General features: G+C 44.3%; 2 protein-coding genes and 3 non-coding genes across 12 annotated transcripts in view; all 5 read right to left on the reverse strand.

Moving 5' to 3' along the window:
• CUNH18orf32 (chromosome unknown C18orf32 homolog) overlaps nt 1-6,212 on the reverse strand; it is a 12,883-nt gene extending 6,671 nt beyond the window's left edge. For 2 of the 8 annotated variants that reach the window (XM_014586251.2, XM_006144442.3), the window contains exon 1: nt 5,966-6,102. The gene's annotated coding sequence lies outside the window, so the exon portion shown is untranslated. The other 6 variants (XM_006144441.3, XM_014586250.2, XM_006144443.3 and 3 more) reach the window with 6 other exon arrangements.
• Nucleotides 6,213-7,598: 1,386 nt separating this feature from the next.
• LOC102470083 (60S ribosomal protein L17) lies at nt 7,599-9,818 on the reverse strand. Its single transcript, XM_027770271.1, has 3 exons — nt 9,702-9,818; nt 9,383-9,481; nt 7,599-8,270 (listed from the first exon to the last, which is right to left on the reverse strand). Exons 1-3 carry the CDS (start codon nt 9,801-9,803, stop codon nt 8,016-8,018), a joined length of 456 nt encoding a protein of 151 aa, XP_027626072.1. The 5' UTR covers nt 9,804-9,818; the 3' UTR covers nt 7,599-8,015.
• LOC114007091 (small nucleolar RNA SNORD58) lies at nt 7,961-8,024 on the reverse strand. Its single transcript, XR_003548744.1, has one exon. It is a non-coding gene; the product is annotated as a small nucleolar RNA SNORD58 (small nucleolar RNA).
• A 643-nt stretch (nt 9,819-10,461) lies between the features above and the next one.
• Nucleotides 10,462-10,526, reverse strand: LOC114007090 (small nucleolar RNA SNORD58). The gene has a single exon (XR_003548743.1). It is a non-coding gene; the product is annotated as a small nucleolar RNA SNORD58 (small nucleolar RNA).
• Nucleotides 10,527-10,866: 340 nt separating this feature from the next.
• Nucleotides 10,867-10,931, reverse strand: LOC114007092 (small nucleolar RNA SNORD58). The gene has a single exon (XR_003548745.1). It is a non-coding gene; the product is annotated as a small nucleolar RNA SNORD58 (small nucleolar RNA).
• Between the last annotated feature and the right edge of the window lie 665 nt (nt 10,932-11,596).

The raw sequence follows: 11,596 nt of genomic DNA on the forward strand, positions 1-11,596 counted from the left end.
GAGAAAGAAAGTGAGAAAGCAAGCTGCCAGGTTCAGGACTTGAACTGTGGTTGGCCATGTGGGAGTCCAACACCCTTAACCACCACGTCACCTTCTGACCCCTGAAAAGACTATTTTTACAGCGAAGTAAAACTTAACATACACTACCATTATTTGCTAAATACAAGAATTAATTTTTTTAAATGCTGTTATTTGCAAGGCAAAGGAATAAGAGGTAGACACAAAAATAGTGAGATGTTTGCTTTCAAATGTGTCTAATCACTGCTCCCCAGTGAGATATGAAAATAAAGGAAAGACAACATTTTATAAGTACTAGACAGTTATAAATACTAGCTCATTTAATCCTCAAAAACGACGAGGTGAGGCTGGGTGCCCTTTTTACAGATAAAGAAATGGAGGCTCCGTGATATAACCTACACTTCATTTAAGTGCAGAGTGGACCTGATGTGAACTAACTTCCGAGTCCTAGTCCTTCAGGACTGACAGACATATCGGTTAGCCAAAGCTACATCACAGAAAGTCAATCCCTTACTAAGAAACACTAAGGTATCACTTCAGAAGAACTTTGGGGTACAAAGCCACTGGCCTTTTCCAGGTAACAACTTTCCCTTAATTCACTTTTCTTTTCTTTAAGAAAGTCAGAAAGTAAGCTGCTAGGCCCGGGACTTGAACCATGCTTAACCATGTGGGAGTCCAACATCTTAACCCACCATACCACCTGCTGGCCCCACTTTTCTTTTTTTAAATTGTTTTAATTTAATAATTTATAAGTTATTTATTTAAATTTGACCAGAGAGGGACAGAGTGAGAGAGAGACGGAGGAAAAAGGAGAAAGCAAATCACCAGGTCCAGAACTCGAACCACATTTGGCCATGTGGAGTCCAGAAGACTTACCACTGCGCCACCTGCTGTCCCTCTTTTTCTTTCTTAGGGATATCCTTTTTTTATGGCCAAAGGATATGTGGACCTTCATGCGTGTGTGCGTGATAAAGTGCCCCAATAGGGCATGGTCACGCTGCAATAATTTTTCCTCCATCCCTTTAGGATTTGGGCATGCATGCATATGTGCCCACCATGTTTTTCCAAGTCCCTAGCCAGAAGGCCATGTGGGATTTGGCTCCCTACGCACATGGCTTAACCACTGCACTACCTTAAGGGCATAATTACAGGTGTGACAAACAACAGATTTTATTTAGCATTATCATATGTAAGTAAACTGTCCACTTCTAAAAATTAATACCTTTTTTTAAAGAATTATTTATTTAATTTTATTTATTCATTCATTTTATTTATTTGTTTATTTTAATTTGATCAGAAAGACAGAGAGAGAGAGAGTGAAAGAGGGAAAGTGAGAAAGCAAGCCACCAGGTCTGAGACTCGAACCGTGGCTGGCCATGTGGGAATCCAGTGCCCTTATCCACCACGCCAATTGCCGGCCCCTAAAAATTAATACCTTTAACTTCCTTGTTGATAAGAAATCATACTGAAATTTCTCAAAATTGGTAATTTCTTGAAAAAGAACCAACAGTTTCATAATATACTATTAAACCAAAAAACTTTAAATTTCCAATAATTGTTTTATTTATTATTTTTTTAAAAATTTGTTATAGGATACATGTGTTTTCCAGAGAAAGAGAAAAAGTCAGAAAGCAAGGCACCAGGTCTAGGACTAAACTGTGGTTGGCCATGTGCAAGGCCAATGCCTCAAGCACCTCGTCACCTGTGGGCCCCAGGAATTTCCAATCCTTTGGAGTAGGATGGGACGCTTAAAAAATAATACATTTCAGAACCGTGGATCAGCTAATAATTCAGAACGTTAACATTTCTTAATTTCTTTTTTTTTTTTTGGAGAGATTTTCACTGTAGGGCGCGTGCGCTCGCCAGACAGACAGAGAGAGACATAGAGACAGAAAGTGAGAAATCACCCCCCAGGGGGGATGGTCACGCCGTAATCCCTTCTCCTCCATTCTCCTCTCGGGATCTTGGGCATGCACGCACACGCGCCCGGCGTGAGTTTTAAGCCACCGGGTCCGGGACGCAAACCGCGGTTGACTACGTGGGAGTCCAGCGACATAGCCATTACGCTAACTGCTGGTTCTCCAGAACGTTAACATTTCTTATTTACGAGTGAATAGCATAGATAATCCAATCTGAAAATGGCTTTTAAAAAAAATGAATTTTATTTATCATCATCATTCTTTCTTAACTAGAGAGAGACAGAGAGGGAAAGTGAGAAAGCAAGCAACCAGATTCAGCACTTGTGGAAGTTCAGCGCCTTAACCACCATGCCATCTGCTAGCACCTGAACGTGGCTTTGACTTGGGACAGTAACGAAGAGTTATAAAAAAAATTAAAACGTAAATTTACATCAAGGAATAACCAGCTGTTTTTTGTTTTGTTTTGAGATTTTTGCCACAGGGTGTGATGCTCAAAGAAGAAAAAGAGAGAGAGAAATCACCTATGGGCAATGGCGATACCACAATACCTTCTCCTCCATTATCCTCTTGGGATTTTGGGAACAAACGCACACATACCCAGCATGACTTTCAGGCCGCCTGGTCCAGGACACAAACTGTTTAGTTGGCCACGTGGGATCAGCACCTTAACCACCACACCCCATTCCTAGCTAGGAAGTCGGAGAAGACATGATGTACTTTTGCATAGAAAAATACTTCATTACTTTCCTGACAACCCAGTATTTTACAACAGATTCATACTTGAATTCTCTGAAACAAGTCTCCCTAACTAAAATAAAGTAACAGTTTAAGAATTTACTAAGGGGGAACCAGCAGTTGGCGTAATGGCTATGTTGCTGGATTCCCACGTAGTCGACCGCAGTTCGTGTCCCGGACCCGGTGGCTTAAAACTCACGCCGGGCGCGTGTGCGTGCGTGCCCAAGATCCCGAGAGGAGAATGGAGGAGAAGGGATTGCGGTGTGACCATCCCCCCTGGGGGGTGATTTCTCGCTTTCTGTCTCTATGTCTCTCTCTGTCTGTCTGGCGAGCGCACGCGCCCTACAGTGAAAATCTCTCCAAAAAAAAAAAAAAAGAATTTACTAAGGGACCAACATAACGCTTACACTGCTGGATGCCTACGTAGCAGACTGTGGTTCAAGTTCTGGAACCGGCAACTTAAAACGCACACTGGGCATGTGTAGCATGTGTGTCCAAAATCCAGAGAGAAGACAAGAGAAGGGACTGTGGTGTTTCCATCTCCCTGGGGGATGATTTCTTGCTTCCTGTCTCTCTGGTGAGCACACATGCACTACAGAAAAACTCTCTTTAAAAAAAAAAAAACCAGAATAGGCCTAGGCACTGTGGTACAGCAGTAATGCAAGCGCTGGAGACAAGTGACTGGGTTTGAATCCCAGGACTGGGCTGAAACAGGTTGGCCTGGCATGTAGTGGGTGGGATGTTGTGTTTCCTTGATCCTGAGGAGCTGGAGGGATGAGGGAAGAGAATCATGGCAATACAGCAAGATGAGACTTCATTCTCTCTCTGATACATGCATGTGATAGTATAAAAAACCAAATACCCAGATTTTAAAAGTACATATTCTTTGATTAAAATAAGCCAGATGGGGGACTGGCAGGTGGAGTGGTAGTGAAGGCACTGGACTCCCACATGGCCAACTTGTTTGGGTTCAGACCCAGCGGCTTGCTTTCTCACTTCTCCTTTCTCTTGCTCTCTGGTCAAGTAAAAAGTGACAATAAATAAAATAAAATAAATAATTCTTTAATTAAAAAAAAAAGATAAGGCAGATGGGGCAGTTGCTCCACTGTAACAGCTGGAACCCACTCAGCTGACCCTCAGGTTTGAGCCTCAGATCATGCAGTCTGAAAAACATGCTGGGTCTTGGGAACCAGCAGATTGCGCAATAGTTATGTCACTGAAGGCCCATGTAGTCACCTAAAGTTTGAGTCCCGGGCCTGGTGGCTTAAAACACACCAGATGCATGTGCATACATGCCCAAAATTTCGAGAAGAGAATGAAGAGACTGTGGTGTGGCCATCTCCTCTCGGGGGTGATTTCTCACTTTCTGTCTTTCTGGCGAACGCACACGTCCTATACAAAAGAGAGAGAGAGAGAGAGAGAGAGAGAGAGAGAGAGAGAGAGAAAGAAAAACATGCTGGGCGGGTGCATGTGCATGCATGTCCAAAATCCAGAATAGAGGGAAAGGTGGAGAAGGGATCATAGCATGACCATCCTCTGTGGGGATGCGTTCTCACTTTTTCTCTCTCTGACTAGTGCCTATACCTTCTGGCAAAGATTTAAAACATAAGTTAAATGATGAATACTTTTCTGTATTTTTAAAGGAATCATTATTTTGGGTCACAGATGTTTACAGAATCTGATCTGAAGAGATTAAGAGGTGGTATGGATTAAATTCTACACCTTTTTAAAAGTACCACAGCCTAGTAGTTAGGTCTTTGCTGGCAATTGCCTGGACTTCAGACCTGCTTTTACCACTGTCTAGATGGTATTTTCTGAGTACACTGATTGCATTAATTCCTCTATGTATAAAATGAAGACAATAGTACTGTCTCAAATGGACTCAGTGAGTTAGCTACTATGAATTCAAAGCTTAAAACAGTGTCCCATAAGTAAGTCCTATGTAAGTATTATTATTTAAAAAAAAGAAAAAAAATACCTGAAAGTTGTGACCTGTCCAAAGTTCACACAGAAGCAGTAACTAGGGCTGGCTAAAACCAGAATGTTGCATTCTGGATTGCCAGTGCAATGCTCTTGCCTTTTCCCCTTACAAAAACACAATGATTGTGTTATTCCCCTTTTAGGAAACCTTCAAAACCAAAGAAACTCCTTCAAAACAACTGGCAGCGCTACAAGCACTAGGTTATGCTGTTGACTGGCAAACTCATCAGAAAGACTTGTTTTTGCCTTTGTAGTTATAAGGGCACACACACAACGTAAACTAATTCTCAAGAACTAAGAAACCACAATTGCAGCTTTTATAAACCTTTTTTTATCTCTCTCCAGGAGGAAGCCAGTAGTGTTTCATCCTGTAATCCTCATAATGATTCTGCAGTGACGTATCTTACCTGACACACATGAAAACCATAGGTTACAGAAGCCCAGAAGGTGACTAGGAGACATGATCATTTTTAATTACTCTCTCCAAGCCAACAAAGCAAAATGGTATTAAAACCTCTGCAGAGGGGACCAGCACATGACATAATGGTTATGTCCCTGCACTCCCACCTAGTCGACCACGTTTCAAGACCCGGACCAGCTGCTTAAAACTCACGCCAGCTGTGGATGATCATGTGTTTTCTATCTTCAACTGGACTCCTGAGATGTGTATTCATGTGTGATCAATTCAACTTACAAGCTAAGTGTTGTATAGTGATTAAATGTGTAAAATACATTTTAAAAAATTAAAAAACAAAACAACAACAACAACAAAAAAAACCTCACGCCGGGCGCGGGTGCCCAGAGTCCCGAAAGAATGGAGGATAAGGGATTGCAGGGTGGCCACCCCAACCCCCACCCTCGGGGAAAGTAATTTCTCGCTTTCTTTCGCTCCTGCGAGCGCACGTGGCCTATAGTAAATAATCTCTAAAGAGGAAAAAACACTGCGGAGGAATCTTTTTTCAGTTGTCTCGGTCCGAGACAGTGGAATAGAGAGGAAAGGCTGAGGCCCATTAGAAATAGGGCAGGTGTGTGTATTCAGAAGGTAAAGCCAGCTCCTTTGAGCCTGCTCAGCATCACGTTAGCAGGGCGGGCTGAGTCAAAGACAACGGAAAAGCCTGGAGAGAACAGATACGGGCGAAGAGGAGCATCAGAAGAGGGAAGAGACCGACAACGTGAGGCCAAGGGAGAGAACAAAACGGAAGGAGAGGCGAGGCCGAGCGCAGGCACCGAGGGTGGGAGGGCGCGGAAGAGAGCCCGGGGCGAGGGGAGGCAGGTGGAATCGGGGTATACCGTGACAGTGTGGCGGGGCGTACCGGAGACCGGGCGGGCCGCACGGCGCCGTGGAGGGAGGAAGGAGGACCGCGCCCCGGCGGAAGCTTGCCGAGCAGCTGGAGAGCGCCGAGGCCAGAGCCCACCCACGGCCCCAGGCCCAAGTCCAAGCCCTGGCTCGGCCCCGCTTACCGCGACACGAAGCCCAGAAGGCGACGTCCGCACTTCCGGAGGGCGGGACGAGCTTCAGCCAAGCCAATGGGCACCTCCAAAGAGGCCGACAAAGACGTGCTGCGTCACTGAGGGCGCGCCGGACGTAACGGTGACGCCCAGGTGGGACGTGGCGGAACTTCCGGAGCAGAAATTCGCGGGCCGCGCTAAGGTCCCACCGTCCTAGGCATTGATCATACTTTAGTTCCGCTCAGCTCCGGGGGACACTAGATCTAGTCTTTACCTCGGAGCAGAAATAAAACTCAAAACGCCCCACTTGCACGGGCTACCCTGCTATCACAGATGAAGCTACTCGCGCAATCTTACACGCGCCTGCGCACACACCCCAAGTAGAGAAGGGATTCCAGTGTGACCATCCCCTCTGGGTGTGGGGGGCAGAGGGCGATTTCTCTGACCAAGCACAAGCCGCGGTAGCTAGAATGGCCCAGGTTAATAGACAGGATGTAGAGAACCTGGAACCCTCATCCGCTGTTCATGTGAACTGCAGCCTCTGGAGAAGGCTGGGTTTCTGCTACTTAAAGGTGCAATTCTACCTTTGGGTGTGTACCCAAGAGTTTTCTGCACAAAGTTAAGAACACCATTTAATAGCAAAACACACACCAACACTCCCCCCCCGCCCCCCACATCAATACCCAGAGGTGGTCTTTTGGTAAAACGAAACACACACCAACACTCCCCCGTGATCAATACCCAGAGGTGGTCTTTTGGTAAAACAAAAACAGAAACAAAAACACACAGAAAACTCGATCCTGGGGGCAAGGAGATGGCATAGTGGTTAGACTCCCACACCAGTTGGAGCCTGGCTTTGTAGTTTAAAGATGTGTAGAACACCCCAAATCCTGAGACTAGAGAAGGGATTCTGATGATCCATCTCTCTCCTGCAAGCACACAGGCCTATGGCAAAAACCTTAAAAGAAAAAATAAATAAAAATAAGGTGCTGATCTTGTTACAGCATTCACCACCTCTGGTAACATGCTCAATGAAAGCTAGTGAAGAGTTAATTACTGACTTCATTTGCAACAAAATGTCAAGAACAGACTGAAACAAGACAAAATAGTGGTACCTAGGGGTAGAGTTAATGACAACCACCACCTTGTTTCTTTTTGATAAAATAAAAAATGTTCGAAATTGATGGCAATGTGATGTGTGCATAACAGCTTACTAAGAATAAATTAGTAAAGTGTAAATGGGCAAGTTGTACGGTGTGCTAAATCTCAATAGCTCTGTTGAAAAACTAACAGTTTCAGGAATTTTCTCACATTCTAAACTCTATCTTATGCAAAGGAGCAATAATTCAAAACAGCATGTTTGAGTCAAAATCATTGGTGCAGAGTAAACTAATTGTATCCACCCTGTAAAGACACTGGAAATACTGATATAAAGACAACCAATATCCTTTTTTATCTACATTTATTTTATGCTGACTTTATTCCCGTGCCATAAGTTTTTGTTTCTTCAGTTTCTTCTGGGATATCTGCGGAAAGAAAAAATAAAAGGATGGTTAAGTTTCTTGGAGAAACCCACTTTATCTTGGAGGACTTTATAATGAACACTGGAGGCAGAAGGCCTAGTCCGTAAGGCCTCAGCGGAAGCAAGGATGGGATATTTAAACAATAAAACCAATGTAAGTTGAATACATTAGGCTTTAAGGGGACAATTACAAAACAATTCCCAAGTGCCCAGCTTTAAAGTATAGGTGTGGCCACCAGCAGATAATCATATGGGACTGCCTGATATACTGAATGTAAGATTACTACATTAGTTGAGGAACAAATTGGACTGTTAAAAAGCCAAAATAAAGAAAAGGGTTGCTCAGAATAATGTGCTTTCATGGTTATTCCAAAGGTGTCCTAAGATAGTCATCACAGCAACCACAAATCATTCTTCACACACAAAGAAAGCTGAGCAGTTGCAAGATAATTTACCTTTTTCTTCTGTGCAACTTCCTCTTCCGGTTTAGGAACAATTTGCTCCTTTTCAGTGAGGATCATCTCGATGTGGCAGGGGGGACTCATGTATGGGATAATCCGTCCATGAGCTCTGTAAGTACGACGGCGCATCTTTGGTGCCTTGTTCACCTGAATGTGCTCAATGACCAGAGAATCTACATCTAACCCCTGGGAAGAGGGTAAAGGGCACAAAATAAACATTTTAAATAGTCTCAACACCATAAACAAATACTAATTCCCAATCTCACCCCAAAGCCCCTGCCTTATGAAACCATTTCTGAAAGTCAATCCTTTGTGACTGCAAACAGCATTCACCTTTAAGTGTCTAAGTTACCAGCAAACTCCACTGTTTGTTATGTGGCCGGCCCTAAAATCATTAAAAAGAGCTCATGGGGAGCCAGCAGGTGGCGTGGTGGTTGAGGTGCTGGACACCCCCACATGGCCGACTACTGTTCGAGTCCAGGACCTGGTGGCTTGTTCTCACTCTCTCTGATCAAATTAAAATAAATGAATAAATAATAAAAAGATGGTGGGGCCATCAGGTGGTATAATAGTTAAGGCACTGGACTCTCATATGGTCAACCACAGTTCAAATCCAGGACCTGGTGGCTTGAAAATCATGTGTGTGTGTATGTGTGTCCTTCTCCCAAGGAGATGATTTCTCACTCCTTCTCTCCAGGGAGTGCACGCTCCCTCCCTATGGCAAAAACTTAAAAGAGCTGAAGAGGTTGATGGATACCATACTACCAATTTCTAAGCCCTGGTAATAAACAGAATTGAAGCTAGGAGCCATTAATTCCAATTCTGGCCCAGACTTTCAAATGCAAAAGAGATAAAGAAAATTCCAAGGTTTTATCTAATATATCATTATTTTAACTTATTTCTGAAACATTTTTGTATTATGACTGAAGGCAACAAAGCACCTTAAGCACTAAGACAGTCATTTATATAATTAACCATACTACAGCACATGAAAGGTAACAAACCCTTGGTAAAACACCTCCCAAAGATAAGGAGAGGGCAAAAAAGAGCACCACTTCTCAGCACTGGGGAGAAGGGAAGCATAAACCTTAGGTTTGGATGAACTGCAGACCACGCTCGTGAAAATCTACAGACAAAGCTATGGTCTGCTGGAGACTGGAGATAAAACTTTTAAGAATTTCTTTACATGAGAGATTTAATTACCGAGAAAGTAAGACAAACAAGGATATAAATATGGACAACAGAAACATGAACCACCACCGAAGTTGCATATAAAAGGATGTTAATCGTTTGGGTACCTTAAGTTCAGCATTACTCTCTGCATTTTTAAGCATGTGCAGCAAAAATTCAGCACTCTTTTTGGGCCACCGACCTTGTGTCCAGCCCCACTGTTTAGCCTGAAAGAAAACAAATGCAAGGTCATGTAAGTTTAACATCTCAACCAAGATGAATGTATTTTATTCACTATCAAGGTTGTCTGAATGTATATATTTCAGTTAATCCAAAGGTGTCCAAGACTGTCATTGAAGATGGTAAAAGCTCATCTTAGCCATTTTATCCCATCCAATCACCCTTTCTCAAAATTTGTCTTTTTAAATGGCAACTAAGAATTCTCACCTGGGCACATCTACCAACTCCACCATTGTAACGACGGAATGGCACACACTGCTTCTGTAAAGTGACATCCTTCAGATACTTGGTGGCTTTTCGGATATGCATACCCTTGATGGCCTGGGCAGTTTCACGAGTGTTCTAAATGTAACAATGAAGTATTGGTTAACCATGTGAAAGTACTGGAATTTTAAAAGTAAACATTTTCAGATTTTCAAAAATGTCAATACAGGGAACCAGCAATTAGCGTAATGGCTATGTCGCTGGACTCCCAGGTAGTTGACTGGGGGTTCGTGTCCTGGACCTGGACCGGTGGCTTAAAACTCCCGCTGGGCGCATATGCGTGAGTGCCCAAGATCCGGATGGATGAGAAGGGACCGCGGATGGATGAGAAGGGACCGCGGTGTGACCATCCCCCCTGGGGGGGTGATTTCTCGCTGTCTCTATGTCTGTCTGTCTGTCGAGCTCACGCCCTATAGCGAAAATCTCCCCCCCCCCCCAAAAAAAGTCAATATATACCAAGAGTTAACCCCTTACACAATGTTTGAGAGGTGAGAGAATATGAAAAAAATTCTGTGACTAAGAGCTGGGGTAAATTTGTTTGAAGCCAGGCAAAATTAAACCTAAACCTCCATTTATGCACACTACGCAATATTAAAGTTCCATTATCTTGCACTGCAATTACATGTCCTATCTTGCTCTGTACACCAGATCAAGTAGTTCCCGTCATTTTACTGGACCCTATGCAATGCCAAAGTACAATGTAGCTGCTCAGAATTTATTACTTTTCATGGTAAATCCAAAGGTGTCCTAAGAATGGCATCATTGCAGCTACCTTTTAGAGTATCACTGAAGGGAACATGTAGAAGAACTCTCAGATCACAACTCAACTGGGATCCACGTACCTTAAAGTGAACACGAAGATTTGAACCTCTTGACTTGCATGCTAAAAAATGAAAATATTTTGATTAATGCTGGGTATCTTCATATGCTAACCTCCCACAACATAAAACTTATCAATGGCTTGTTCACTTACACTTTGTGGGGTTCTCTGGGTCAAGTGAATAGCGAACCATTTTCAAAGATCACCTGGGAGAAAGCGCAGCAAGATTTTGTTAACGACCCATATTTACAATAACCATTACAGTTTAAGTATTACAAGCTACCAACAGCTGCTCAGAAAATAGTTGTTTTCATGATGAATCCAAAGGTGTCCTAAGAAATGCATCATCGCAGCCACTGTTTTCTCCCCCTATGGAACCGACTACAGTCCTTACTGACAGTGACAGAACAGTGGCTCTCCCGTCCCTCCCGATGGGAGCACAGCTATGACCCAAGGCAACCTGGATTTTCGGGGTGTTTTGACGCACGGGCACGGCGGAACTCAACTGCAAGCCTCCACGTCCTCTCTCCACAAAACGCCCCTTCACTCACACAGCCCCAGCAGTCTATGGACAATCACCCACGTTAACAGCCGTCCTGTTAAAACGAGTGACGCTTCGCCCCGACTTGAATTCCCATCAAAAGCCTCTCGTTGAGGCCACAAATGCGCCGCGTACTGGGCCAACACTCACCGCGAGACACTGGATCTCCGAAGTCGGAATCGGCATGGAATGCTGGCCGACCGTGTCCCCACTTGCGAAAGGGCCCTGCCACCCAATCCCACCCATCGCGTGCCTGAGGGCCGCAGAAACCGGCCAGCTACGGCGCGACAAATCAGGCTCTCTGCTACATCCTCCCGCCCAAGAGACCACTGCCTCTAAGGAGGAATCCGTAGTTCGGGGAGTTCTGCTCGTGGAGAACATGAGGCCGATGCCCCACAGGCCAGGATGGTGACGATGGCGGGAGGATTGAGCACTCGGAGCAACGCCACAGAGACACTCACCTCAGGCCGCTACGGA

The sequence above is a fragment of the Tupaia chinensis genome, unplaced genomic scaffold (genome assembly GCF_000334495.1).
Source record: "Tupaia chinensis unplaced genomic scaffold, TupChi_1.0 Scaffold000119_2, whole genome shotgun sequence".
Taxonomy (NCBI): Eukaryota; Metazoa; Chordata; class Mammalia; order Scandentia; family Tupaiidae; genus Tupaia; species Tupaia belangeri.

Excerpts from the sequence above, each read along its gene's own strand:
- LOC102470083 (XM_027770271.1), bottom strand. The coding sequence starts at position 9,803 with ATGCATATCCGAAAAGCCACCAAGTATCTGAAGGATGTCACTTTACAG. Across the intron at positions 9,482-9,701 it reads GAGTTGGTAGATGTGCCCAG|GCTAAACAGTGGGGCTGGAC; the intron begins GTGAGAATTCTT and ends GTTTTCTTTCAG. Across the intron at positions 8,271-9,382 it reads AGAGTAATGCTGAACTTAAG|GGGTTAGATGTAGATTCTCT; the intron begins GTACCCAAACGA and ends CCCTCTTCCCAG.